We start from the raw sequence: 27087 nt of genomic DNA, 5'->3' as shown, positions 1-27087 counted from the left end.
TTCCCATTTTAATTTTAAGACAAAATATTTCCCCACAAAAAATACATCAATGTAATATTGTTTTAATCTCAATAAATTAGACAAAGTATATTTTTAAAATATCAATTCCATGATATTATCTGCGAGGAGACGCGAAAATAAACAAAAGTGTGCTATTTACTATCAGGCACTATCCGAGGCCACCTAATTGAAGGCCCGATACATCCGCCGCTGTCCCCGCACTTGTATCGGGAGCTGGCGCTGACTTGAAGCTGGTAAGGTTCAACTGGACGCTTCAATTAAAGGGGAAATGTGAAGCGAATATAACTCCGCTTCGGCACTCAAATTGCAAAGTTGGCCGTTTTAAACACTCGTGGCGCATGACTGCTTTACAGGCGTTGTGGTAGACGCACGCCGTACGCTGTTGTTGAGCTGAGCGAAATGATGTGGCGCATGTCGCATGGGGATGGACAGCAAAGGGTTAATTTTTTCCACCGCCGACATTTTTGTTCGGCGCCCTAATGGCAACTTTTAAACTTTTGTTTTATTTAGTGCGCAGCAAGCGAGTCCCCTGTTCTCGCACTAAACTGCACATTTGAAACCACTGTTTGAATTAGAGTTGCATTCAAATTATATTTGCGCGATCCTAGTGGAACCAGCAACACCTTGTACGCACAATGCATACACATCACTTGATGTGTGTCGGAGGCTAACTAGCGTTAGCATTCGTTGATTCATACACGTTCCGAAACCTGTTATACGCTTTCGCTACATTCCTCGTGAAGCAGAAATGACACTGAAGAAATAGGCGAACTATCACCGAGAGCTAGCTAAACATGTTGTTTTCTGGTTGAATGAACTTTGCAGCATTTTGCTTCTTGAACGTTCCCCGCCTCTGATATCACACATCTCACCTGGCGACTATGTTAGGGTGAAGATATTTTTATTTCTAAAAAACTAGGACCCTCTATCCTTCGGGATACTTATTTTTTCCCCTTAAGTTCTATCAAAGATGCCTCATCACTTTTCTATATTTAAAATGTGCCTCCGTCTGGATGGAAAATCCAGTTTTGTAACAAAATAAAAGCTATATAACCAAAGACACAAATTCAAATTCTCAGGTTACTCAACAGGCTTTATTATCCTAACATAATAGAGCAATTATAACGTGAAAAAAACTGGAATGGAATTATACCCCAAAAAAATGCCTCTTCTGTATTAGCGAATCATCCTTGAACAAAATAGCTGTCTCTTCAATTCATACGGTACAAATTAATAACCTGAATAATGTGCTAAATAGTACCTCTTCTGTAGAAAATCCAGCTTTAACAAAAAGCTCTTTTCTTTCTCTCCATTGAAATCATGTAAATCAAACCGTAGCCTCACAACAATACTAATTTAACAAAAAAAAAGTAATTTTAGTCTTTCATTTTATGTTTGTTTTAGCACTTTTTGGGGGACGAAGTAACACTGCTCCGACGTCTGTTTTCTTTGGTTCTGCTGTGCTCAGTCACAATCTCTCAGAACACGTCACAGGCAGCAGAGTACCGTGGTATTCTGTGCAAAGCGTCAGTCAGTTTCAACACAACGCTAAATGAAAACCAAACATTTTCATGAACTTATAAAAACCCGCCGGATGCCCTGGACAGGGTGTAAAAAAAATTACATGTCATGGCAAAAGAGGGCGTTTGATCACCCTATACTAGTTTCAATAGAGGAATGTTTCTTTTATATACATTGTTTCATTTACAAACCCCACTACAGCGGACATCTGTTCAAAAGTTATAAATCACTTAACTCATTTACTGCCAGCCCACATCAGAGAGTGTGTTGTTGAAGTTGGTCAAAAAAGTAAATTTATATTGAAAACACCTGGCATTAATAGACGTCCAATCCATTTTAACTGGGCGGGTCTGGAAACGATCACGCAAATGGCTTTCAGCTCCTCCCGGTTAAAATGGATTGGGTGTCCAGTGCCGTCAGTGGAAGTTGAAGAGTTAAGCTTTGTGAGGCCACAAGATTTATAAAACAATTTGTCAGACAACTAAACTCCAGTCACAGGGACTCGGAGACGAGTCGGAAATTTGATGACTTGCAACTCGCCTTGGACTTGAAACAAAAATGCAGACTCGGACTTGACTCTCTTTAGCTGGTTAGGGTCTGAGACTAGACTTGACTTGTGAGGCAATACCTCGAGACTCGATTTGACTTGACTTGTGAGAAAATGACTCGAGATACAAGTTGACTCGGAAAAACTTGGAGATTCGTTCTCACATGCCCGTGACATCATGGCATTTGAGTGCAGACTGAGACAGCAGACTCATCATAGCAAGTTCAGCAGTGCTAGTTCCCAAGGTGATTAATTTTGACTTTCACGACTGGTCTTCACAACCTTGTGACTCGGCTTGACTCAACATAACCTCATTACTTGGCTCGACTCGACATAACCTCATGCCTCGATCTGAATTGACTCGACGTAACCTCGTGACTTGGCCCGTCTTGACTCAACGTAACCTCGTGACTCGACCCGACTTGACTCGACGTAACCTCGTGCCTCGACCAGACTTGACTCGACGTAACCTCGTGCCTCGACCAGACTTGATTCGACGTAACCTCGTGCCTCGACCAGACTTGACTCGATGTAACCTCGTGCCTCGACCAGACTTGACTCGACGTAACCTCGTGCCTCGACCAGACTTGACTCGACGTAACCTCGTGCCTCGACCAGACTTGACTCGACGTAACCTGGTGCCTCGACCTGACTTGACTCAACATAACCTCGTGACTCGACCCCACTTGACTTTACATAACCTCGTGACTCAACCCGACTTGACTCAACATACTCGCCCCGACTTGGCTTTACATAACCTCCTGACTCGACGCGACTTGACTCGACATGACCTCGTGACTCGACCCGACTTGACTTTTCCACAACAGGTAAGACTCCGGAGTTGTGACTCGGATCATAGTGCAATTGTCTGCAATTGGTTTTATTATTTTATTTTGTATTATTTATATTTCTATTATTCATGGCTTTAAATAGCTTTTTTGTTTGGTCGGTGTTTTTAAAATATTTATTACTACTTAAATGTTTTTTTCCCCCAAAATTGATCCTTCAGGGGTGGCACTATGACGCAGTGATATTTGCACATTCGCCTCACAGTTCTGAGATTGTGCGTTCAATCCTAGCTCCAGCCTCCCTGTGTGGAGTTTGCATGCTCTAACCAGACCTGCGTGGTTTTTTTTTTTTTTTTTTTTTTTGTCCGGGTCCTCCAGTTTCCTCCCACATCCCATAAACATGCATGGTAGGCTGATTGAGCACTCCAAATTGTCCTTAGGGGTGTGTGAGCGTGAATGGTTGTTTGTCTCGATGTGCCCTGCAACTGGTAGGCAACTAGTTCAGGGTGTACCCTACCTCCTTCCGTTGTTAGCTGGGATAGGTTCCAGCACCCCCCACCCCCAATTCTTGTGAGGATAAGCGGTTCAGAAGATGAATGAACGAATCCTTCAATTAATTTATCCATTTTTTTAAAAAAAATATGTATTTTATTGCCCATCGCAAGATATGTGCGGGTGAAAATAATACTACAATTACCATAATTTTCGCACTATAAAGCGCACCTGATTATAAGCCGCCACCCACCAAATGTGACATGAAAACGGCATTTGTTCATAGATAAGCCGCACCGGACTATAAGCCGCAGCCGTCTTCACTGTATTATGGGACGTTTACACCAACAGATTTTAACTGGTAACACTTTATTTGACAGCGGCATCATACGACTGTCCAGAAGTCCAAATGAAGCACCATGAAGCTTTGAACCAATTGGCTGCAGAGCTTCATTGGTTCAAGAAGCTTTATTTGGCCATCACTGCTCCCTTGAGGGAGACAGTCAACCTCTTCTCCCACCTGCTGTCAATACTGTTGCTGTCCAACATGCCTCCTAGCATGCATTGCGTTACAGATGTAAATAACAATCAAAATTCTTGTTCTGTGCTAATTATTTCTTAACTTACTGTTCCAGTTGTTTCATTAATTGCTAGTTATGGTATTTGATAACACCTTATTTGACAGTGGTGCCATAAGACTGTCATTAGATAATCTAAATTATGACATGACACTGATATGAGCGTTAATAACAGATGTAATATAATGTTATCCGGCAAATTATCACACTTTTGAATGGATGTAAAAAGTTGGTGACATAGTTTGCGAACATCTGTCATAAGCATTCAGTAATGCTCATGATAGTTTTAGGTCAAAATTATGACAGTCTTATGAGTCTTATAAATTCTTATGAAGTTTTACCTGTTAATACAACTAAATCAACAAATAAACTGCACTGGACTATAAGCCGCAAGATTTAAAATGAAGGAAAAAAGTAGCGGCTTATAGTCCGAAAATTACGGTAGATGTCAAATAGGGCCGCAAAATATTGTACCATGGTCTGCAATCGGGCCCTGAGCCGAAAGTTTGAGACCCCTGTCCTGAAAAAAATTGTAATTCATGCATGAAGGGTTAAGTAAAGGAGTTAAATGTTACTTTTTGTATCAACCTATGCTACCTTTACACTGCAATGGGACTACAAAAATGCATTTATTAGCTAAATGAATCGATTATCAAATCTGGACCTTATTTTTCGAACTACAAGTCGCACCTGAGTATAAGTCGCACATGATTTACTTGATAAAATCCAACACATAGAACAGTTATGTCATCTTGAAAGGCAATTTAAAATAAAATGAAATAGAGAACAACATGCTGAATAAGTGTACACTATGATAATGTTACATGATGCATGAACAACGAAATGCGAACGTGGTCGGTATGTTAACGTGTCATAGGTATTAAGAGTTATTCAGATAACTATAGCATAAAGAACACGCTAACAAGTTTACCAAATCATCACTGTCACTCCAAAACACCAAAATAACATGTGAAATGATATAATAATGTGTTAAAAATTTCATATATAAGTCGCACCCCCAGCCAAACTATGAAAAAAAACTACGACTTATTGTCCGAAAAATACGGTAACTATTTAATAGTTCATGACCATAATTTGTCATGGAGAGAATACATACTTTTCGGGAAAGGGTCATAGTTGTTGAATTTTTGACAATATTCTTCAAAACTGTTGCATTACAATCTTATCAATATTATTTGGAGGGGCATTGAAGCCACGCAGCTTAATTAAAATCTTTCATCATTCAGTAATCATGCTGCCAGCCCCTCTCAGTACAAATGGATTGGATGTCTATTGCAGGCAATGGCAGCCACTGAATTAACGTTGTGTTTTTGTGTGCATCCAGAGAACCTTCAGACATGTCGGTGAGGGAGTCCTTCAATCCCGAAAGCTACGAGCTTGACAAGAATTTCCGGCTCACGCGTTTTGCAGAGCTCAAGGGAACGGGATGCAAGGTTTGAGCTCTACTCATGAAGTAACACACTTCAGATAGTCTTTTTAAGCACTGTTGCTCATAACTATGTTTGTCCCAGGTGCCCCAAGATGTTTTACAGAAGCTTTTAGAAAACCTACAAGAGAACCATTACCAAGAAGATGAACAGTTCCTGGGTGCAGTCATGCCACGATTAGGTGAGTTTTAAAAAATGATAAAGTAATAATGAAGAGTGATAGTGCAGCCCGTTTAAAGGACATTTTATTTCCTAGGCATCGGTATGGACACTTGTGTGATCCCACTACGACACGGAGGCCTTTCACTCGTCCAGACAACGGACTACATCTACCCCATAGTGGACGACCCTTACATGATGGTAGGTAGAATTGCCTGCGTGGGTTTTCTCTGGCTTCCTGCCACATCCTCAAAAAAAATGTGCATGTTATGCTTATTGAACACTCCAAATTGTCTGTAGGTGTGAGTGTACTGAGAGAGTACTGTTTTTCCTCTTATGATTCAAATTTAATTGAATATCTTTATTTCTTTTACCTTATTTCAGGGTCGAGTCGCATGCGCAAACGTTCTCAGCGACCTGTACGCCATGGGGGTGACGGAATGTGACAACATGTTGATGTTGCTTGGCGTCAGCAACAAAATGTCGGAAAAGGTGAGAATCTGAGAACGCTGACAAGTTGCTTTGCACGCCGTACCCTAATATTTCATCTTTTTTGCTATTACAGGAGAGAGACAAAGTCATGCCGCTCATCATGCAGGGCTTTAAAGACGCTGCTGAAGAGGCGGGCACATCCGTGACGGGGGGACAAACGGTGCTTAATCCATGGGTGGTCTTGGGGGGCGTCGCTACCACTGTGTGCCAACCAAATGAATTCATTATGTAAGTTATTAGCCCAAGAGCGGGGTTTTGAACTCTTTAATTGTACTGTATATTCAGAATATTTAGTCATTGTTACAAAAGCACAACAAAACTTTGTTTGGACCACCCATACAGCTAAGTTGATAAAGTGCAAAATGCAAATAATAAATACCCTTAAGTACCAAGTGTAAACATTGACACAGTATTGGACATAAGTACAACAAAGATTCAACAGAAGCATAAGCATGTAGGCATGTGGTATGAAATTTGGACGGTATGATAACCTTAATCAAAAATACCGCGGCATCACGATAGCACGATATTGCAATTATAGCTCTAAAATGTTTTATTTTGAGATGTAGGGATTGAAAAAATGGTTTGTTTTGAAAGTGTTTGCATTTAGTTCTATTGATTTGGGTGGATACAGGGCCCTCTAGTTTACCTAATTTCACATGGCTGAATCCCTCTGCTCCCTATTAAGACCAACATAAGCCAAGTTTTTGTTCGAGCTAAGGTTTTTTTAATGCATTCGTAATTTAGTTTATAGGTATATTTAGCCATTTTTGGTGGGAATGTGTCTGATGCATTTGTTAAGAGCGTTGTAAAAAAAAACATTAGCATTTTATAGCATTTAAGCTAGCGGACTTTTGCTATTTAAGTTAGCCAACTGTTCTGTTGTTGTACATAGATCATTTTTTTTTTTTTTTATACCGTTTGAGGCACAGCTCAGGTATTTTTATATTCCTTATCTGATTACTCGATTATTCAAACTAACTAGTTCATTGATTAATCGACTACTAAATTATTCGATAGCTGCAGGCCTATTTTGAACAGACTTTACAAAAGTAGGTTAATGGTAGAGAGGAAACTAGTTAGCCGTCTTGGCATGCTAACTAGCCATGTTATCTGCCTCGGTAACAAGCTTACGTTATAGTATTTTACCATCGCTAGACACACTAAACACGTTGGAGTGAACTCTCGTAGCTGATGGGAAACGTTCATGACAGCGTTTACTTACCTTAAATTTGGTGTAAAGTGACTGATGATGGTCATGTAAATGTGAAATCATGTTGGAGGTGTTGTTTCCCCTGGCAACCACCCTCTGCAAGCATGTCGGCTATCCTTCCTCCTCTTAGCTGCGGCCGTCCGTTTCTTTTCGGTAGCTGAAGTCCTCCCATACTAACGACTTTGTCTTTTTTGAGGGGGGGGAAAGCTCGGGTGTAGTGTCACTGACAGACACAGGATAGAGAAACAATCGGAGGGGGAGGGGTGAGCACTGCCGCTCCAAGCCACAAATTTCTGTCTGCATTTATGGGACATAAAAAATAGCTAATATTGTACTATACTACCGTACCTACTTTTTTTTTTTCATTGCCATTGACAATGACCAATTTCTTTGAGGTGGGATGGGCTGACAGTGCCCAGTTTAAGTGGATTGGGCATGTTGGCATTTGACCTCTTAGCCAAATGCCCGGCGTTCATGTTGTGGCTACCACTATCTGACTCCAAGAACATTAACTTAGATAGTCTGAACAAGAGCTCTAACAACAACTTTCCAAAAAGTAGACAATTAATCCTAGGCGAAAACAATAAAAAAATAACGATAACAACAATGAAAAACTGCATTTATGGGTTACTGTACTTTCTGTTGACAAATCTGTATCACTTCTTGTGGATTTTGAGGAATTTTCAAGTCGCTTCCTGTTTTTGGTCAAATATAATGAACATCAATAGTTTTATTTTTGTGGGTCCGAGTGGTTGGAAGAATTTCTTGTGTGTAGTTTTATTCGGTGGCAATGTAAATTAAATGAGTAATTTCATTGTGTTAGATGGAATGTGACATAGTAAATGAATGAGCATTTTTTGTTTTTATGTTGAAAAACAGTCAACGGTCAATTAATCGACATGGCTTGGCTAAATTTACATAACCGTGTTAGCTCACTGTGGTATATAATCCAATTTTTCGATGTTTTAAGTTTTCTGAAGTTAACTTTGTTATGACAAAAACATGTGTGATGCTCTGCAGGCCAGACAATGCAGTGCCAGGTGACGTACTGGTGCTAACCAAGCCGTTGGGGACACAAGTGGCAGTGGCTGTGCATCAGTGGCTCGATATTGTACGTTGGAAGAAATTATAAGCGCTTTTTCAAGCCTAGAATGAAGTCTGACTCTTTTTATCGAAACAGCCGGAGAAGTGGAATAAGATCAAGTTGGTGGTGACGCAGGAAGACGTTGAGCTAGCTTACCACGAAGCAATGATGAACATGGCGCGACTCAACAGGACAGGTGAGGAAACATTACGAAGTTTCTTCTCTGAAAAGTTTTTATTCTCAGTTGACATTTCGCCTCAGCCGCCAGTCTGATGCACACGTTCAACGCACACGCCGCCACCGACATCACGGGCTTCGGAATCCTAGGCCACGCCCAGACGCTGGCCAAGCAACAGCGCAGCGAGGTGTCCTTCGTCATCCACAACCTTCCCGTTCTGGCCAAGATGGCCGCCGTGTCCAAGGCTTGCGGCAACATGTTCGGCCTCATGCACGGGACCTGCCCCGAGACATCAGGTAAGCAAAACCTCGCTAGTGGAGTAAAGAACTTTGGGAGAACAGAATTCTTTTGTAAAAAGAAAAAAAGGTGGCCCACACTTAGACTCGAACCCAAGCGGGTTTGCTGATAAATTGAGTTTGAGACCGCTGATATAGTGTGTGTGACTTTCTCAGTTTGTTCTTTTTCTAGTGTCAACATTTGATTGAGACGTCTTACCTGTCGGCTAAAAAGATAGCGTCTCCTATTTTTGATTTCATTAATACTATTCTTTAAACAAATAGTTCTTCAGAACTTTAGAATGTGTCAATTTTACCTGAAACATACCAGAATCATAACATCCAATGGTATTAAAAATTCCAGTTCAGCAAATGTAAGATTGGCCTCGTGAAGTAAACCATTTTTAAGTGCTAAATTTGCAAAAATAAAATCTTCATGCGTAATTAGTATAGTTGTCCGATATTGCCAATAGTATCAGCCGATACAGCATTTAAAAAATATCAAATAATATTCACATCTGTTTTCATTATTGGTTTTGGGCTAATATGCATGTTGCCTTCAAAGCGAATGCAAAAGTGAATGTAGAACCCTTTTGCCTTTGTACAAGGGCTGGTCACAGTTTAGCACAGCAGTTATGCTTATTGACCATTTGATGTCTCCAAATTAAGATGCTTGGGATTTGTTATGTGAGCACGATCATTATTAAAGAATCCACTGGACTGTAGCATCACAATTAGAGATGGGAATCTTTCGCCACCTAACAATTCGATTACGATTCAGAGGCTCCGATTCGATTATAAAACGATTATTGATGCACCCCCCTCCTTTTTTTTTTCTTTCTTTTTTTTAAATGTTTTGTACATTAGTTCCAAAATTGTTCAAAAATACTCTCAGGCTAAACCAAACTACTATTTCAGTATCAAGTTAACATATAGCAGTAAATAAAATATACAAAAATAACAGTAAATAAAAAACTCCAGTCCCCATTCTGTATCAGCAGCTTTAAACTACATTCAATTAATTTAATGTTGTGAATCAACCGTTAAAGTTGTTGAAATTGCTCCCGTTATTCCATAATTTCCCTTTTGTCTACTTTCGACATGTGAAAGTTTTTAAAACTATTTTAAAGATAGATTCAAGTCAATATTTTACCGATTTAGGCGTATTTTAGATAAAAAGTTGATTAGGTTTGCTTGGAAGGTTCGCTACAACAGCCTTGCAGGGAAGTGTACTGCTTTAAGATGGCGGCCGTTTACTAACGCCCTCATCTAGCTTTTTGTAGGTGTGCTGCTAACGCTACCGAATCTATATTGCATCTAGTCCTTTATAAATGATATCTACCGTAACATTATGTGGATGTACTTTGTAGCAGCTTTTCGGCAGCAGTCACGTATGTTGTTGTGTTTTTTTTTATCTCGTGGCATGAGTTGAGCTAGAGCCGTGAGTTGAGCATTGGCATTACCCGAGGGGCCGGGTAATGAGAAGCATGATGTTTAGCTACTCTCGCGCCGCTCCTCATTGACCGCGCGGGGCGCTGATTGTGTTGTACTTCCGCTTTACTTGGCATATTTCAATAATCGGAATTTGGGTGTTTGTGAATCGTTCTCGAATCTTTCACGGCCGAATCGCGAATAATCTAAGAATCGGAAATTTTGCACACCTCTAATCACAATACAATTAGCCATAATATGTTAAGTCCATGACCGAATTTATTGGTATCGGATTTTTGGAGTTGGACAATATCATCTATCGGTTAAAAAGTAATTTTTTGGACAACTCTAGCAATTAGGTTTGAGAAATAGTTTTATAAGACAATAAAATTCCATTTATGTGTGTTTCTGCAATAAAATAAAATGCAAATAAAATGTATTATTGTTATTAAATATTTCTATTTGTATTTTCTTAACTGTGCTTGTGCTTTACCTTTCTACGTTGTTGTTTATATTTTTTATGTACATATATTGACTCAAAAAATCTTTATTAAAAATATTTTTGGGGGAAAAAATCATTCTTCAGATTATCAACACAAATGAGTAAAAAAAAAACTTTTTAACTAATCCAAAAATTAATACCAAGGAAATAAATGACATTTTTGTGCTTTTTAAAAAAAAAATTGTTTAACAATATATACAGCAATTTAAACAATTGAATAAGAAAATTATAAACTTAGATTAATGAATAAATTAGGAACATATCAGTTTTATAAAAAGACAAACGGATGTCTAATAGAATTTCATTAAATGTTAAAAAAAGGTGATATTTCTGACCTCTGTAACCTTTGACCTTTTCTCAACATGTCACCTACCCTGCTAATTTGAGTAGGCTACTCCATTATCACAATATTCCTTTTTTGACCTTTGACCTCATCACGCTAAAATTTAATCACCTCTTCCGATTCATGTTGCAAAAAAATTCCACAAATTTGATAATCCCTTTATTAGTTTTTCAGTCATCTTGAACATAACATATGCATCCAAATACATAACCTCCACCTTCTGTAGGTTTCACCTTGGTGCATTCATGCTTCTTGATTCACATTGTTGTTCAACTTAATTAAAACATCTTTTGGGGGGTCCCTTTCCTATCAAGGAGGTCTACTCATCTGTCTGCCCCGCGAGCAGGCTGCACGCTTCTGCGCCGAAATCAAGTCCCCCAAGTACGGTGAGGGCCATCAGGCGTGGATCATCGGCATTGTGGAGAAGGGCAACCGCACGGCGCGCATCATCGACAAGCCGCGGATTATCGAGGTGGCGCCGCAGGCAGCCGCCGCCGCTGCGCAGACCGTCAACCCCACGCCTGTTGCCACCACATAATCCCCCCGCGCTTCCGTCATCACCATGCAACTACAGCGTCCACTAGTTTGAGTGGCATGACATCACCTCATTGGACTCCACCTTTTAACTCAATCACTGCCATTGGCGGTGATAGACGGCCAGCCCTTTACGGTTTGGACATCTATCGTCGTCAGTGGCAGTGTTTGAGTTAAAGAATCGCTCATTTGTTGGCGTGTTGCGTCAAAACTTTGCAAGCAGGACCGCGGCTTGTTTTGTTCCACTTTTGTACAGTTCTAAACTTTTTTGCTGTAACTGATGCCTTGAAAGAAAGTGTTAGCTGAGTGTTTGTTATTTTGGATTCATTCGACTTTTTGTATTGACCCCACCAGAATAAATAAATACGTAAATACTAGCATGGGCTCTTTTATGGTCATGAGGACAGCAAGACTATTTTGACAAACGTGAATTCAAAGTACTAATTCATCAATAAAATCATTTATTTACAAGGTTCTTATTCACAATATACAGAGTAATAACTTAAGCTACATGTGCTTCTTGCCGTTGAGCTCCACTGGGAAGGTCCTGTCATTTGTGGCCTGGAAAAGTGCTTGGATGTCCATCATGGCTTTGTCGATGTGCTGACCGAACCTCTGCGAGTCCTGCATCAATCACAAAAGGGTCCAGAGGTGAGAAATAAATAATAAGGAATCCGCAAAACCAAGGGCATAGGTTTGCATAGGGACGTTAGGGACATAACACTAGCAACTTTTCAAGATGCGGAAATTGTCCCTCCCAACTTTTAAGCAACCTAATTTGCATTATATCATGACTTCAGGTATACTAGTATAGGATATGTTGTAAGGATGGAATTGACCCTACCATTATTAAGTGAATTACAGTACTGTCATTGTGTTCGGACTTGCATTGACCCCTTTTCACTTGCTGAATGTGTTCCCCTTTAATGCATGTTTGATTGGCTGATGACTTAACCCCCCCCCCCCCCCCCCCACACCCACACACACAGACACAGCCCCGACAGAAATGCAACATGCCGCCCCCTCCGCCCCTTTCGAAGACAACAGATATTAGAAGTTTTTTTTTCTGCCAGCAGCACCCACCATAAGTAATGTAAAAAGACGTCGATGTTGGGGAACACACCATTTTGCTACTGAAAGCCCAACCTGCATCAGAGTTAGCATAACATTAATCTGTATGAATTTCTCAAACTCTAGGAGGAAGCTGCTTTGAGAGAAATATCCTCCTGCATGCTTTCTACTGTTAATGTTAATTAAACTGTAAGAAATGTAGTGAACCAAGGTTTACCCCTTTTTCCCCAGTTTTCATTTTTATGTAGTCTTTAAGGAGCTTTCCTTTTTTAGTTGAGTTTGGCAATGCTTGTGGACAAAAGCAGTAGTGTTTTACTTGAAGGAAGACTCCATTTTTATCTTTGTTAGGGTTATAGTCCCTCCCAGGGGTGAAAGTGGCTCGAATTTCTTGCCGGAACACCCCAACGTGAAGGTCGTCACAGAGCAATAAATTTTATTTATTTTTCATTCAAAAAATTTTTTTTTCAATGATTTGCAAAATAAAAGTTAACAAAAACGGTAATAACCCCAACCTCCATCTCCTAATTTTTATTTTCCCTCATTTCCTCACATACTAAATGCCAAATCTCAATTTTAACTACTCAAGAACATAGGATATATATTAAAATTGAAATTAATGTAAACATTTACTTTTTTTTTTTAATAATAAAGATATAAGTGACATACATTCAGAAAAATAAGTACAAATGACTAATATTATGCAGAGTGAAATGGAATATATTTTGAAGATCGCGCAAACATTGAATTTTTAAATCATAAGGAAATAAATAAGTAGCCTAATTTAAATGAAGAAATGTAAGTCCAAAGTGCACATTGACAGCTAAGATATTCTTAACCTCCCCATCAGAGCAAATACAACTAAATGTGATAAATAAGCCTCCTCAACTCTTTCGTTGCTCTTAAAGATTTGATCCATTTTATGTTGCATTGCCCTTTTTTTGTCGCATTAATTCGTTTTTTTTTTTTTTTTTTTTTTTTGCTTTGCTTTTCCAGAAAACATGCATATTTGACATTCATGTCAGTATGTCAGCCAATTGAACGGATAAATGAGTTCAGGCGTTTTGCTTTGCTGCGTGCATTCGCATGTTGGCGTGGCTCATCTTCGTCAGACTCAGATAACTGCAGCAGATGGGGAAACCTCCATGCCGTCCGTGAAATAAAATCAATAATAAATATTGGTGGAAACAGATTACGCCACACAAGCACTTTATTATGCTTGTTCTTAACACTTGTGTATGTAAATCTGATGTTGGTAAATTGTTTTTTGCTTGGAACTGAAATGCATGTGTGGCAGTTTAGCAATTTTTTGGGTTTTTTTTACTTAGCGTTTTGACAGTTGCTGTCATATTTTCGGAATCAAAGCACTGTGTACCGGAACAGCATTCCGGTTCTAAATCTTATACCGGAATTGTGTTCTGGCCCTGAATCTTATACCAGAACTGCGTTCGTGACCGTTCAGGCCCACTTTCACCACTGGTCCCTACCAATATTGAGACCAAACCCTTGCGCAAAACAGAAAGATAATAAGAAACTGCTGATATTATTGACTTATGTCAATTACAAAACTACTTTTACTTTAGACAGTCACTTTGCTTTAAAAATAAAAAAAATAGTAACTGACCAGTGGCGTAACATAGGGGGTACCTGGGAGTGCAACTGCGTAAAGTAGGCGTAGTTGGGTGAGAGAAGGTAAGATAATACGCGGAGCTGTAATATAGTGTTTTAAGTGCAAAATGTTATCTGCCCGCAAAAAGTTTCCACTTGCAACTCCCACACACAGAAACCTGAAAAAAACTTGAAATTCAAAACTGTTAGTCAGTGGTGCAGGAAGTGAGGTGCTGTAGCGCCCCCTGGTTTGGGGGAAAAAGTTTTGGTAGGTTTTTGGGGGGGGTAATAATAAAACGTAATGAAACAATAGCGTATTAACTTTGGGGATTTAATATATATGTTGAAAAGTTTTTTTTTCTTAATAACAGGGTCACCACCTGACACCTTGCTTGCTACCGGGTCTCGTTAAATAAGGCACTATTTGTTAAAAGGAGGCGTTAAAACGAGGCCTATTGGATGTTTTAGTTTTCAAATGTGTTTGTGTGCATTGTGCAGTCTAGCTGCGGGGAATTTCGTTATAATACACGAGTGCTATTTCCAATACAAAAACTCCAACACAAACCGTAAGTAAAATAAAACGCAGTCTTTGTAGTAGCCTAGTAGTAGTACGTAAACTGTCCAGCATGCGTGTGTCCTGACATTGTGCACGCTCTGCATGGAGAAAACATGCGAGCATGAAAAATTTGGACCGAAACGGCTGTTTTTGGATGGGAAAAACTAAAAATGATCCTCAGCACCCCCTGCTGTGAGTGACTTACAGCGCCCCTGGTATTAGTACACGTGTTCTTTCGACTGTTTATGTATGTAAGGTGTCACATGATTTTTACCGTGTCCGGGCTGGAGAACTTGGAGGAGATGTGGAATGTGATGAGGTTTTCCCCGATAATGATGTATGACACGCCATAACCATCATCAGCTACCTACAAAATCATCAGGCAAAAAGAAAATGATTTATAATGATATACACACATAATGCACTGTCGTCAGGTATTACAGCTGCACAAATAGTTCAATTTTGCATGTACTGTGTAAACAGACTATAGAGCCGCTATAATATGAGCTTAGTCTGCCTTTATTTGGGGGGAAGGGGTGGGGGTTGATTAGGCAATTAGATAGGTGTCCCTCCAGAAAATTAGAAATGTAACTTGGTTAGTTAGAGGGAAATGGTGAAAATAAAATTGTACAATAGAATTACGAGCTTAGCCCAAATTTTCAGGAATAGTATGATTTTTTGCCCAAATTGTAAATGTAAGTTTACCCTAAATTTCTATAATACAAGGAACTACAAAGAACTCAAAAAGAAAGCCATCTGAGCTTTACCCTAACCTTTGGATAACCTTAGCAGACCCATTCCAATAACAGCCCTTATTAGACAGAATTAAGAACATTACTATAAACACTAACCCTAGAAAGAAATGCAAATAATTAATAATCTAAGATCATAATCACATTATGAAGTCAGCTAAAAGCATAATTAAATTACAAAGTTGCCTAAGAGTATCATTGTATTATAATGGTGTATTATATAACATGAGCTAAAATCATAATTTTTTTTACTAAATCACCAAGTATCATAATCGTATGATAATGTAATCTAAGATCATAATCATAATTTAAAATCAGTTAAAATAATTGATGAATAACAAAATCGCCTAAATTCGTTTATGTGAGCTAAACTCATAATCGTGTTATAAATGTGGTCGGAGAGGCTAAGATTGATTGAATAGAGGATAAATAATCCAAGTGAAAAATTCCACTCACTGGGCCGAATCCCCCTCCAGCTCCAACGTATTTGGGGAACTTATTGATGTCCACCAAATTGAGTTGTTGCTGCGGCGTCTGACTGGTGGACAACTTCCACGGTTCGGATAGAACCTAGAAACCAGTACGACGTCACCATTAGCAAAGTTTGTGCCCAATTGCCGCTTTCCCACTGTAGGAACTACCTAAAACGTTTTGGGGGATGATGACATCATTTTCGCACATGTAGGGACAAGGAACTCGAGTTCTGAGAACCATTTTAGTTCCTTTTCTGAGATAGGGACTTTCAGTGGGGGCGTAAGAACTCGATTACGTAAGTGTTTGGTAATTAGCTGAAATCAGTAGCTACGCCCTTTCTATACTCGCAGGTCTCGAGAAGCCGCAATATTTAAGAAGTTTGTACATGTACTAGGCATGTGCCGGTTACCGGTCTCAAGGTTTACCGTGTTATGAAAACATCACAGTTTCAAAACAACTGAAATTTTCCGGCATACCTTAGTACGGTATTAGCTATTTATGTCCTAAAAATCCAGTGACAAATTCGTGGCTTGGAGCAGCAGCGCTCACCCCTCCCCCTCCGGTTATGCTCTGTCCTGAAACTCAGTGTTGTTAATAACGGCGTTACAATATAACGGCGTTACTAACGGCGTTATTTTTTTCAGTAGTGAGTAATCTAATTAATTACTTTTCTCATCTTGGCAATGCCGTTACCGTTACTGAGGCGGGAAAGGTGTGTGTTACTATGCGTTACTAAGTTGGTTGAATAAAAAAAGTCTGAGAGATGGACTCACGGAGACGAGAGAGCAGAGCAGGAGTGGGGAAGACGCCGTTGCAAACGCGATGCTAGGTGGCTCCAATAATACCTGACTGTAGCCTACAAACTATGCCCACATGATACGGTAGATATCACATATTATAGAACTAGATGCAAAATGATAGACACGGCTGCATTGGCAACATGTTTTAAGGACTACGTGCGTTAGTAAACAGCCGCCATCTTAAAGCAGTAGACCTCTCAGGAAGGCTCTGTTGTAGAGATCCTTCCTAGCGAACCTACATTTTTATTTTTTAAAATCTAAAATGGTCCTAAATCAGCAAAATCGTGACTTAAATCTATCTTTAAATGATGAAACAGTTTTAAAACTTACACATGTTGAAAGTAGACAGAAGGGAACTAATGCAATAGCGGGAGCAATTTTAACAACTTTAACGGTTGATTCACAACTTTAAATGACTTCCACACATAGCAAAGGTTACTATCTAATTATCGCAATACCCTTGTGTCTAGTTAAGTGGAGGGTAAAGAATTGGGCTAGGGCCAATTGTCCCAAAAACCCTTTAAACTTCACATTGTGTGACCTTTTTTTTTTTTGAGAAAGAAAAAAAAAAAACATGAAAATGATCACTAGTTACTTTGCCAAGTAACTAATTACTCTTAAATTCAGGTAACTGAGTTACTAACGCAATTACTTTTTGGGAGAAGTAATTTGTAACTGTAATTAATTACTGTTTTAATGTAAAATTAACAATACTGCTGAAACTACACCTGAGCTTTTTCCCCCCTCAAAAAAGACAAAGTCGTTAGTATGAGAGTACTTCAGCTAGCGAAAAGAAACATACGGTCGCGGCTTAGAGGACCTCCAACATGATTTCACATTTACATGCCCATCATCTGTCACTTTACACAAAATTTAAGGTAAGTAAACGCTGTCATGAACGTTTCCCACCAGCTACGAGAGTTCACTCCAGCGTGTTTAGTAGAGCTGGGAATCTTTGGGCACCTAACGATTCGATTACGATTCAGAGGCTCCGATTTGATTATAAAACGATTATTGATGCACCCCCCCCTCCTTTTGTTTTTTTTAATTAAAAAAAATTTTTTTTTAATGTTTTGTACATTAGTTCCAAAATTGTTCAAAAATCCTCTCAGGCTAAACCAAACTACTATTTCAGTATCAAGTTAACATATAACAGTAAACAAATATACAAAAATAACAGTAAATAAAATACTCCAGTCCCCATTCTGTATCAGCAGCTTTAAACTACATTCAATTAATTTATTGTGAATCAACCGTTACAGTTGTTAAAATTGCTCCCGTTATTCCATAATTTCCCTTCTGTCTACTTTTGACATGTCAAAGTTTTAAAACTGTTTCATCATTTAAAGATAGATTCAAGACAAGAATTTGCCGATTTAGGAGTATTTTAGATAAAAAGTTAATTAGATTCGCTACAACAGAGCCTTCTAGAGAAGTCTACTGTTTTAAGATGGCGGCTGTTTACTAACGTCGGCAAGTCCGTCATTTCGCATCTCTGTTCAATAATACATGTTCTAACACCACCGTCATCTGTCGTTTGCATCTCGTTCTACATATATATGATATCTACTGTAGCCGTTTCTTTGTAGCAACTAGCAAACGGGCGTTGTTTGTAGCGGCTGTCGGCCGCAGTCGGGTATGATTGTTTTTTTTTTTTTTTTTATCTAGCGGCATGAGTTGAACATGATATTTACTCTCGGTCCGTTCCTCATTGCGTCTCAAAGACCGCGCTGACTGTGTTTTACATCCCCTTTACCTGGTATAATTCAATAATCTGAATTTGAAAGTTTGTGAATCGTTCTCGAATCTTCCACGGCCGAATCGCGAATAATCTAAGAATCGGAAATTTCGCACGCCTCTAGTGTTTAGTGTGTCTAGCGATGGTAAAACAAATACTATAACGTAAGGCAGATAACGTGGGCCGTTAGCATGCCAAAACAGCTAAATAGTTTCCTCTCCACCATTTGCCTACTTTTGTAAAGTCTTCGGTCATTGTAAACATCTGTTCAAAAATAACATTTTCATAATACAGCATGTGGTGTTTTTTCTCTCTGGCAACTTTCTGTGTTGAGAGGGGGTGGGTGGGTGGATTTTTGTATAATGTGCAAATAAAGATACAAGTCATACACACACGCGCTGTCTCTTGCTCTCGCTCTCCATCAGTATTCAACTAATATTAATAGTAGTCGTGGTGTTTTACATAAAATCTATTTGATCATATATTTTTTAAGTCCAGTTCTATATGAATGGAGATAGTACCTTTTCTCGTAGGCAACGTCTAACTGTTTGCATTATTCTAACACACTCGATATAATAAAAAAGACATTTAACCATACTTTAAAATTATAATATAAGAATTATAATACAATACACAGACACACTCTCAGACATCAAGGCAGGCCCAACCTCCCACCTCAGTTGGCTTAGCAAACACGACTCAGCAATGAAAGGTGACACACAAACTTGACCACCCCACCGCAGCCTTCAAAAGACAATGTTTAACTAGGCGGTGTCATTTTTTCTCAAGAACCTTTTTTCAACGTGTGATAGGGTGACCTTGCCTACCCGCTTGAGTGTTTCCGTTTCGCCTCGCCGTTTTGATCGCTGTCAACCTGAATAAATTGTCAACTTGTTTTTGGTGAGCCTTCTTTAAACCTTTCAAAACTGAGGGTTAAGACTAAGGTGAACGCAGAGTTTGGCCTTCTGGCCGGATTGTCGGGGTCTCGCCGACCCAGGTCGTTGAAGCTGCACCAGCGCGGGTCCTGTGGTTCGGCTAACGCGATTGCGGCGGTCTGGCTAGAAGGTCGGATTCCTTCATATATTACCAAGGGTTCTTGTTGTAAGGTTTAGCAACTTGAGCTGTGATTGCGGGTTTAGTCCATAACTTTATTTAAATTTTAATTAAAATATTTATTTATTTATTTATTTATGTTAAAATTATATTCATGTTCATATTACAAATTGCAAATATGTGGTGAAAAATAAAACTTTGTTCCATTGAACAGGATTTTTTTTTTAAATTTTAAAAAGTTTCATACAACTCAACGCATTTTAGAGCTATAATTGCAATATAGTGATTCCATGAAACCGTAGTATTTTTGCTTAAGGTTATCTTGCCATCAAAATCTCACACCGGCACATGCCTACCCTGTACTAAATATGTGTGCTCTTCCTGTCTCGTCATTTGACGCTGAATTTGCTCGCCCATGGAAACTATTTTCTGTCTGGAAACTGTTTTCCATTCAGCTTAATTTTCGCGGTATTATTTTGCCAGGGGTGAGTGTGACGAGTAAATAATAAGTGACAGCAACGTCACAGCAGTTCATAGGCGCAGTACCCATGTGCAAACATGGGCCTGTGAAGGATAGTTCCTATAAGTACTGGAAAGGCTAATAGGTACGAGGGTTCCTACAGTCCGAAAGCGGCTCATGATGCACCCGTGTTCAAGTTCTCACCTGCTCTAGAAAAGGTGACTCTACGCCTGTGTACTTGGAGATAATATAGAGACAGAAGAGGTGTCGGTCAATGCCAGAGCCGGTCATAGCCAGACGATACATGTTCTGGTGCTTGTTGGCTGCGTTCCGAAACAGGACCAACCTTTGCTTGTTCTGCCAGAAGCGACAAGCAAGAGATTCAGAGAAAAAGTACAAATACTACATAAAGTATTCTGGAACTCATTGGCTGCCATCGATGGTGGACGGTGTTAGACATCCAATAAATTTGAACTGGTAGGGCTGACTGCAATCATTTCATTGCTTAAAGCGTGATTGCGTTCATCTTACTGTTACTTGATGGTCCTCCATGGCTCTGACAAAGGCAACGGCCTCCGACGTGCACGAACGCACCGTCTCGGTGCGGCCGTCCCTGAACATGCGTGTCATTGATGACTCGTATGTCAAACAGAACTCTCCTTGGTCCTGGCAGGCAGAATCAAAATCATGATTAAAAATGTCGTTTTTGAAAAAATTGTATATTTGAAATTAGTAATTTAAAAAAAAAAAAATGCGGAAGAGTATTTGACAACTGACGATGTTCGGCATACCCTGAACTGGGCCAGTTGTAGCGCCAGCTGAATGAAAGCATCTGGGCTGGTCCTGCACTTTTTAATCAGACCTTTTCCAAAAGCGCTAAAAAGGTATGCGTGGAAGTCAACGTCATCCGCTATCTTTTTAGCCGACAGGTAAGACGTCTCAATCAAATTTTGACACTAGAAAAAGAATGAACAGAGACAGTGACACACACTAGATCAGGGGTCTTAAACTCAATTTATCGGCGGGCCGTTTGTGATCGATTCTGTAAGTGTGGGCCACATTTAAAAAAAAACAACAATATTTTTCAGACTATAAGTCGCAGTTTCTTTCATAGTTTGGCCGGGAGTGCGACTTTTACTCTGGAGTGATTTATGTGTAAAATTATTAACACATTATTACAGGTAGTCCCCAGGTAACGACATACCCGATTTACATGATTTCGACTTTATGAGTCTCGTCTGTCATTTTGTCTCCAGTCGTTTATTTATTTATTAATTTTTTTAGTCTCATTAAACAGTAACCCCTTTCAGATATATCTCTCCGAATTCCCGTGTAATGTGACATGGGATTTACTCGTGTCATGGCTATCACACGTGGGGATATGTACCGGATATTATCGTAATTTTTGCACTATAAGGCGCACCTGACTGTAAGCCGCAACCCACCACATTCAACACTAAACGACATTATTTCATAGATAAACCGCACTGGAATATAAGCCGCGGCTGTCCTCACAGTATTATGGGATATTTACACCAAAAGATATTAACCGTTAACACTTTATTTGACAGCTGCATCATACGACTGTCATAAGACCAAATGAAACACCATAAAGCTCTGAACCAAATGCCTGCAAAGCTTCATTGCTTCAAGAAGCTTCATTTGGTCATCACTGATCCCTTGGGGGAGACAGTCAACCTCTGCTGCCTTCTGCTGTCAACACTGTTGTTGTCCAACATGCCTCCTTGTATGCATTGCAGCGCTACAGATGTACAGTGCCCTCCATAATTATTGGCACCCCTGAAAAAGATGTTTTTTAGCTTCTAATATATATTTTTTTTTTATTCAAATAATTTGGGACCTTAATGGAAAAAAAGAGAAAAATCCAACCTTCATTACAAGTGCATTCATTTAGTGGGGAAAAAATCCCACATAAAGAAAAAATTATTTGACATCAAATAATGTGTGTCACAATTATTAGCACCCCTGGTGTTAATACTTTGTACAATCCCCTTTTGCCAACAAAACAAGGTCTGGGGACTGAGATGGCCATGGGAGGAGCTTGATTTTGTGTCTGGTGAACCATTTCTGTGTAGATTTGGCCATATGTATAGGGTCATTGTCTGTCTGAAAGACCCAGTGACGACCCATCTTCAGCTTTCGGGCAGGGGGGCAACATATTTTGATTTAAAATGTCCTGGTATTTCAAAGCATTCATGATGCCATGCACCCTAACAAGGTTCCCAGGGCCTTTGGAAGCGAAACAGCCCCACAGCATCACTGACCCACCTTCATACTTCACAGTGGGTATGAGGTGCCTTTCAGCATGCACATCTTTCGTGGCACGCCAGACCCCCTAGAGTGTTTGTTGACAAAAAGCTCAATCTTGGTCTCACACAAAAATACACACTGTCCCAGGCTTCAACTGGGACCGTGTGCTTTGGTCAGATGAGACCAAGATTGAGCTCAGATGCGACTTATAGTCCTAAAAATACAGTACATTTTTGTATGACCCGCAAACATACCGTATTTTTCGGACTATAAGTCTTTTTTATTTTTTTCATAGTTTGGCTGGGTGTGCGACTTATACTCCGGAGCGACTAATGTGTGAAATTATTAACAAATTATATCATTTCACATGTTATTTTGGTGTTTTGGAGTGACACTGATGGTTTGGTAAACTTGTTAGCATGTTCTTTATGCTATAGTTATCTGAATTTATTTTTATTTCAAATTGCCATTAAAGATGACATATCTGTTATATGTGTTGGATTTTATCAAGTAAATTTCCCCCAAAAATGTGACTTATACTCAGGTGCGATTTATGTTTTTTTTCCTCTTCGTTGGGCATTTTATGGCTGGTGCGACTTATAGTCCGAAAAATATGGTAAATCAAATGCATCGACTTAATATTTCTCACTAAATTAAAATTTCCATAAAATTTAAAAAATGTGACTATCTGATTTTCCCCCTTTTTACATTCAAAAGATAAAAAATATTTTAAAAATCATATAATAATATTTGCTGTTTTTTTCACATTTTTGAAAGAAAATGGCCTTTAGCTACCATCGATGGCGATAGACGTCCAATCCATTTTGACTGGGCGGACTCGCAGCGATTCATCAGCGATCGAACAATCGCTGCAAGTCCGCCCAGTCAAAATGGATTGGACGTCTATTGTCATCGATGGCAGCTAAAGGTCATTTTCTTGCAAAAATGTGAAAAACAGCAAATATTTTTGTTGTTGTTGTAATTATTACTATAATAATTGTTTATATTTTTTATCCTATGAATGTAAAAAGGGGGAAAATCAAATACTCAATTTTTTTTTAATTTTATGGAAATTTTAATTAGTGAGAAATATTAGGTCGATGCTATGCTAGCTTGTGCCGTATTGATTAATTAACAGCAAAAAAAAAATTGGGGGGAAATTTTAATTGGTGAGATATATTAAGTCGATGCTATACTAGCTTGTTCCGTGTTGATTAATTAACAGCAAAAAAAAAAAAAATCTGCACACTTAGATATCAAGAAAGGGGCTGCAACTTATTGTCCCACAGGCCGCAGGTTTGTGACCGATACACTAGATTTAATTGACAACTCCATGTTTTTCCCACACTTCTTACCTCGTTGGGAATTAGCCACTGGAGACGAGACGGATGAGGGAGGCCTTTGTTCACGTCCCCCTTGCAGTGACCCTCCTCCGTGTAGCCCAAATGGAAGCAGTCGGTGGCAACCACGTACTGTACACATATACATCTCTTGTTGATACAAAAAGACTAAATAATAGTTAGGGAGGATGAATGGGTGAATCACCTCCCACATGTGTCCAACTATTGGCGCATCGGCCCAGGAATGTTCGGCGTTGATTCCCATTTTGCCGTTTGGGTACGAAACGAGGGTGAAAGATTTGTCAAACCACCTGGGAGAAAAAGAGAAAATTGAGAAAAGACCCAGGCACGTCTCATCTTCAATGCCCTTGTTGATGGAAGGAGGTTTTCACTCAAAATCTCTCGATACATGGCCCCATTTATTCTTTCCTTTACACAGATCAGTCGTCCTGGTCCCTTTGTAGAAAAACAGCCCCAAAGAATGATGTTTCCACCCCCATGCTTCACAGTGAGTATGGTGTTCTTCGGATGCAATTCAGTATCCTTTCTCCTCCAAACATGAGAACCTGTGTTTCTACCAAAAAATTCTATTTTGGTTTCATCTGACCATAACACATTCTCCCAGTCCTCTTCTGGATCTTTCAAATGCTCTGTAGCGAACCGCGGACGGGCCTGGACATGTAGGCCTACTGGGTTCAGCAGGGGGACACGTCTGGCAGTGCAGGATTTGAGTCCCTGGCGGCGCATTATGTTGCTGATAGTAGCCTTTGTTACTGTGGTTCCAGCTCTCTGTAGGTCATTCATTAGTTCCCCCCGTGTGGTTCTGGGATATTTGCTCACCGTTCTTGTTATCATTTAGACGCCACGGGGTGATATCTTGCATGGAGCCCCAGATCGATGGTGATTATCAGTAGTCTTGTATGTTTTCCATTTTCTAATAATTGCTCCCACAGTTGATTTCTTTACACCAAGCACTTTACCTATTGCTGATTGAGTCTTCCCAGCCTGGTGAAGGTCTACAATTTTGTCTCTGGTGTTCTTCCACAGCTCTTTGGTCTTGGCCATAGTGGAGTTTGGAGTGTGACTGACTGAGATTGTGGACAGGTGTCTTTTATACCGATAATGAGGTAAACAGGTGCCATTGATACAGGTAACGAGTGGAACCTCGTTAGACCTCATTAGACAGAGTTAGACCTCTCTGACAGCCAGAAATCTTGCTTGTTTTTGAGTGACCAAATACTTATTTTCCATTCTAATTTGGAAATAAATTCTTTAAAAATCAAACAATGCCATTTTCTTTTTTTCCCCCCCACATTCTGTCCCTCAAGGTTGAGGTTTACCCATGTTGACAATTACAGGCCTCTCTAATCTTTTCAAGTAGGAGAACTTGCACAATTGGAAGTTGACTAAATACTTATTTGCCCCACTGTATATACACCACTTTGTATATATACAACGTGAATCTAGTAGAAGTTTTTATTGCATATCTGGAATGGGTGACAATAGTTAAATAAACCTTTGGCTCTCAAAGGCCAAAATAGTGCTAAATTCGTGAAATTAAATCTTGTATAATACTTGTATAATACTAGTACAACAGTAAGAAAGTAAAAATACGATAAATGAACTGAATTTTTTAAACCCTGAGTTTTGGCTCTCAAAGGCAAAACAATGCAACTATAATGAAATTATGAGTAATAATAATTGACCACAGCATCCTGTCTCTCTATTGGCCTCCCTCTCTGTGCACAAGCAGCAACACACACTTAGCCACTTAGCTTAGCTTGTGTGTACAGCACTTTTGAATAGGCTTGCCACTCTTCCTTTGAAATAAGGAATCGTTCCAAATTGGGAATTAAAAGTTGTGTTCCGTATTAAGCGAATACGGAATATATATACAGTACATATACACACACACACATAAAAATACATTTCTAAGCATTTTAGGAGTTTGCCGTGGCCGTCTGTAACTTTTCTGTAGCCAAAGTATTCCCATAACAGCGATTTTGTTTTCTTCAATGGGGCGGAAAACGGAGATTCACTTCCTCCAGCCATTGTGTAGCACAGCTGATTCACTGACACTGAGCAACAACCGGTGGGGGAAGGTTTAGCCTTACAGTTGCAAGCGAGGGATTTTTCCATACATTTTTGGGACATAAAAATTAGCTAATACCGTAGGGACGGTAAAACGGAAAATGTTTGCGGTTCTGAAACCGTGACGATTTTATACCACGGTATACCTTGAAACCGATAATCGGCACATGTCTACCGCATATATCTGTTTGATATTGGTATCGGAGTATTGTAGTTGGACAATATTGGGTAAATAATATCAGTTAAAAAGTAATCATGGGACAGCTCTAGAAAAATTATCAGACTTACCTGTCATAGCATTTTCCGTGCAGCAACGATTTGGCGTAAGCATCCAAAGACCTGCTCTTGGCCGCATCGTAACCTTGAGGCTCGTCGTCCAGCGCCAGGAAGAAGGCGGCCGACTCCACGGCGTCCAAGGAGGTTTTGTTCACTCCTTGGCTGAAGTATCTCACTCGAGCTTGAGCCCAAGGAACCCTAGCGATATTAAAACACAGTCAGTCTTGCGTCGTTGATCCTAACCAACGTTATAACATGTTTACCTATTTCCTGCCGTCAACGCTGCTAGTTTCACCTCCCCGGGCTGCGGCTCGGACGTATTGTTAAGAATCCGGCTGAACTGGGTCTCCAGTTCACTGGGTAAAAGGTGACGTCCTCCAGTATACAGCCACACTTTGAAGAAGCGACCTTTGTGGTACACCACCAAGTGCTTCCTGTCACTTAGGTGCTGCACATAATCTGCCAAACAAAACTAATTATGCTTTGATTTATGTTAAATTTCACTGTACGTATTAGCTTTTAAATTTCTGTACCCGTTTCAATGCCAGGGATGCGTGTGGTGTTGAACATCCTCTCCATTTGAGTGGAGCACATTGGAACCGTTCCTAAAGCCCTCATCTAAGCGGGCAAAAACACAAAACATAAAAGAAAAGTTAACCTGCTGTCTGCCATTGACCTCGCTAGATGCCCAATCCATTTGAACTGGGAGAGGCTGGCAGCGAATGATCGCTGCCAGCCCTCCCAGTCCAAATGGATTGGACGTCTATCACCGTCAATGGCAGCTAAATTGTGGGCTAGCTATTACCGGCGCAAGTTCCCCACGCTCCAGTTTACGTCTGTATTGCAACATGGCGTGTACCACATTGCCCGCCCGAGCCGCTTGCCGGTGCGTTGGCGTCACGTATAGCAGGTCCTTTGCACAAGAAACACATAAATATTATGGAATGCACAAAAAAAGGAAAATAATGGGGTAAAAATTAAGTATGTATTATGA

At 39.8% G+C, this 27087-nt stretch overlaps 2 protein-coding genes across 2 annotated transcripts in view; one reads left to right on the top strand and one right to left on the bottom strand.

Annotated features, from left to right (window-relative positions):
* The first annotated feature begins 179 nt into the window (after nt 1-179).
* sephs1 (selenophosphate synthetase 1) lies at nt 180-11976 on the top strand. Its single transcript, XM_057836906.1, has 10 exons — nt 180-254; nt 5293-5401; nt 5480-5576; nt 5652-5755; nt 5939-6046; nt 6120-6274; nt 8280-8370; nt 8440-8539; nt 8605-8817; nt 11387-11976. The coding sequence occupies exons 2-10, from the start codon at nt 5306-5308 to the stop codon at nt 11608-11610; spliced, it is 1188 nt and encodes a 395-aa protein (XP_057692889.1). The 5' UTR covers nt 180-254; nt 5293-5305; the 3' UTR covers nt 11611-11976.
* The window catches only part of cpt1b (carnitine palmitoyltransferase 1B (muscle)), a 29262-nt gene continuing 13328 nt past the window's right edge, over nt 11154-27087 (bottom strand). The window contains exons 9-20 of the mRNA XM_057836905.1: nt 26899-27006; nt 26627-26711; nt 26357-26552; nt 26106-26291; nt 23932-24037; nt 23742-23858; nt 20907-21071; nt 20647-20781; nt 20320-20472; nt 16047-16160; nt 15113-15205; nt 11154-12230 (exon numbers count right to left, since the gene is read on the bottom strand). Of these exons, the coding sequence (XP_057692888.1) occupies nt 12114-12230; nt 15113-15205; nt 16047-16160; nt 20320-20472; nt 20647-20781; nt 20907-21071; nt 23742-23858; nt 23932-24037; nt 26106-26291; nt 26357-26552; nt 26627-26711; nt 26899-27006 (1575 nt within the window). The 3' untranslated portion in view covers nt 11154-12113. The remainder of the gene's footprint in view (nt 12231-15112; nt 15206-16046; nt 16161-20319; nt 20473-20646; nt 20782-20906; nt 21072-23741; nt 23859-23931; nt 24038-26105; nt 26292-26356; nt 26553-26626; nt 26712-26898; nt 27007-27087) is intronic.

Source organism: Corythoichthys intestinalis, chromosome 5, assembly GCF_030265065.1.
Source record: "Corythoichthys intestinalis isolate RoL2023-P3 chromosome 5, ASM3026506v1, whole genome shotgun sequence".
Classification (NCBI taxonomy): Eukaryota; Metazoa; Chordata; class Actinopteri; order Syngnathiformes; family Syngnathidae; genus Corythoichthys; species Corythoichthys intestinalis.
This window is presented reverse-complemented; position numbering and strand designations above follow the sequence as displayed.

What these genes read in the sequence shown, in the direction of transcription:
- sephs1 (XM_057836906.1), top strand. Translation starts at nt 5,306, where the DNA reads ATGTCGGTGAGGGAGTCCTTCAATCCCGAAAGCTACGAGCTTGACAAG. An exon ending in TGGACGACCCTTACATGATG is followed by an intron (nt 5,756 to 5,938) that starts GTAGGTAGAATT and finishes ACCTTATTTCAG; the next exon opens with GGTCGAGTCGCATGCGCAAA. An exon ending in CAACCAAATGAATTCATTAT is followed by an intron (nt 6,275 to 8,279) that starts GTAAGTTATTAG and finishes GATGCTCTGCAG; the next exon opens with GCCAGACAATGCAGTGCCAG.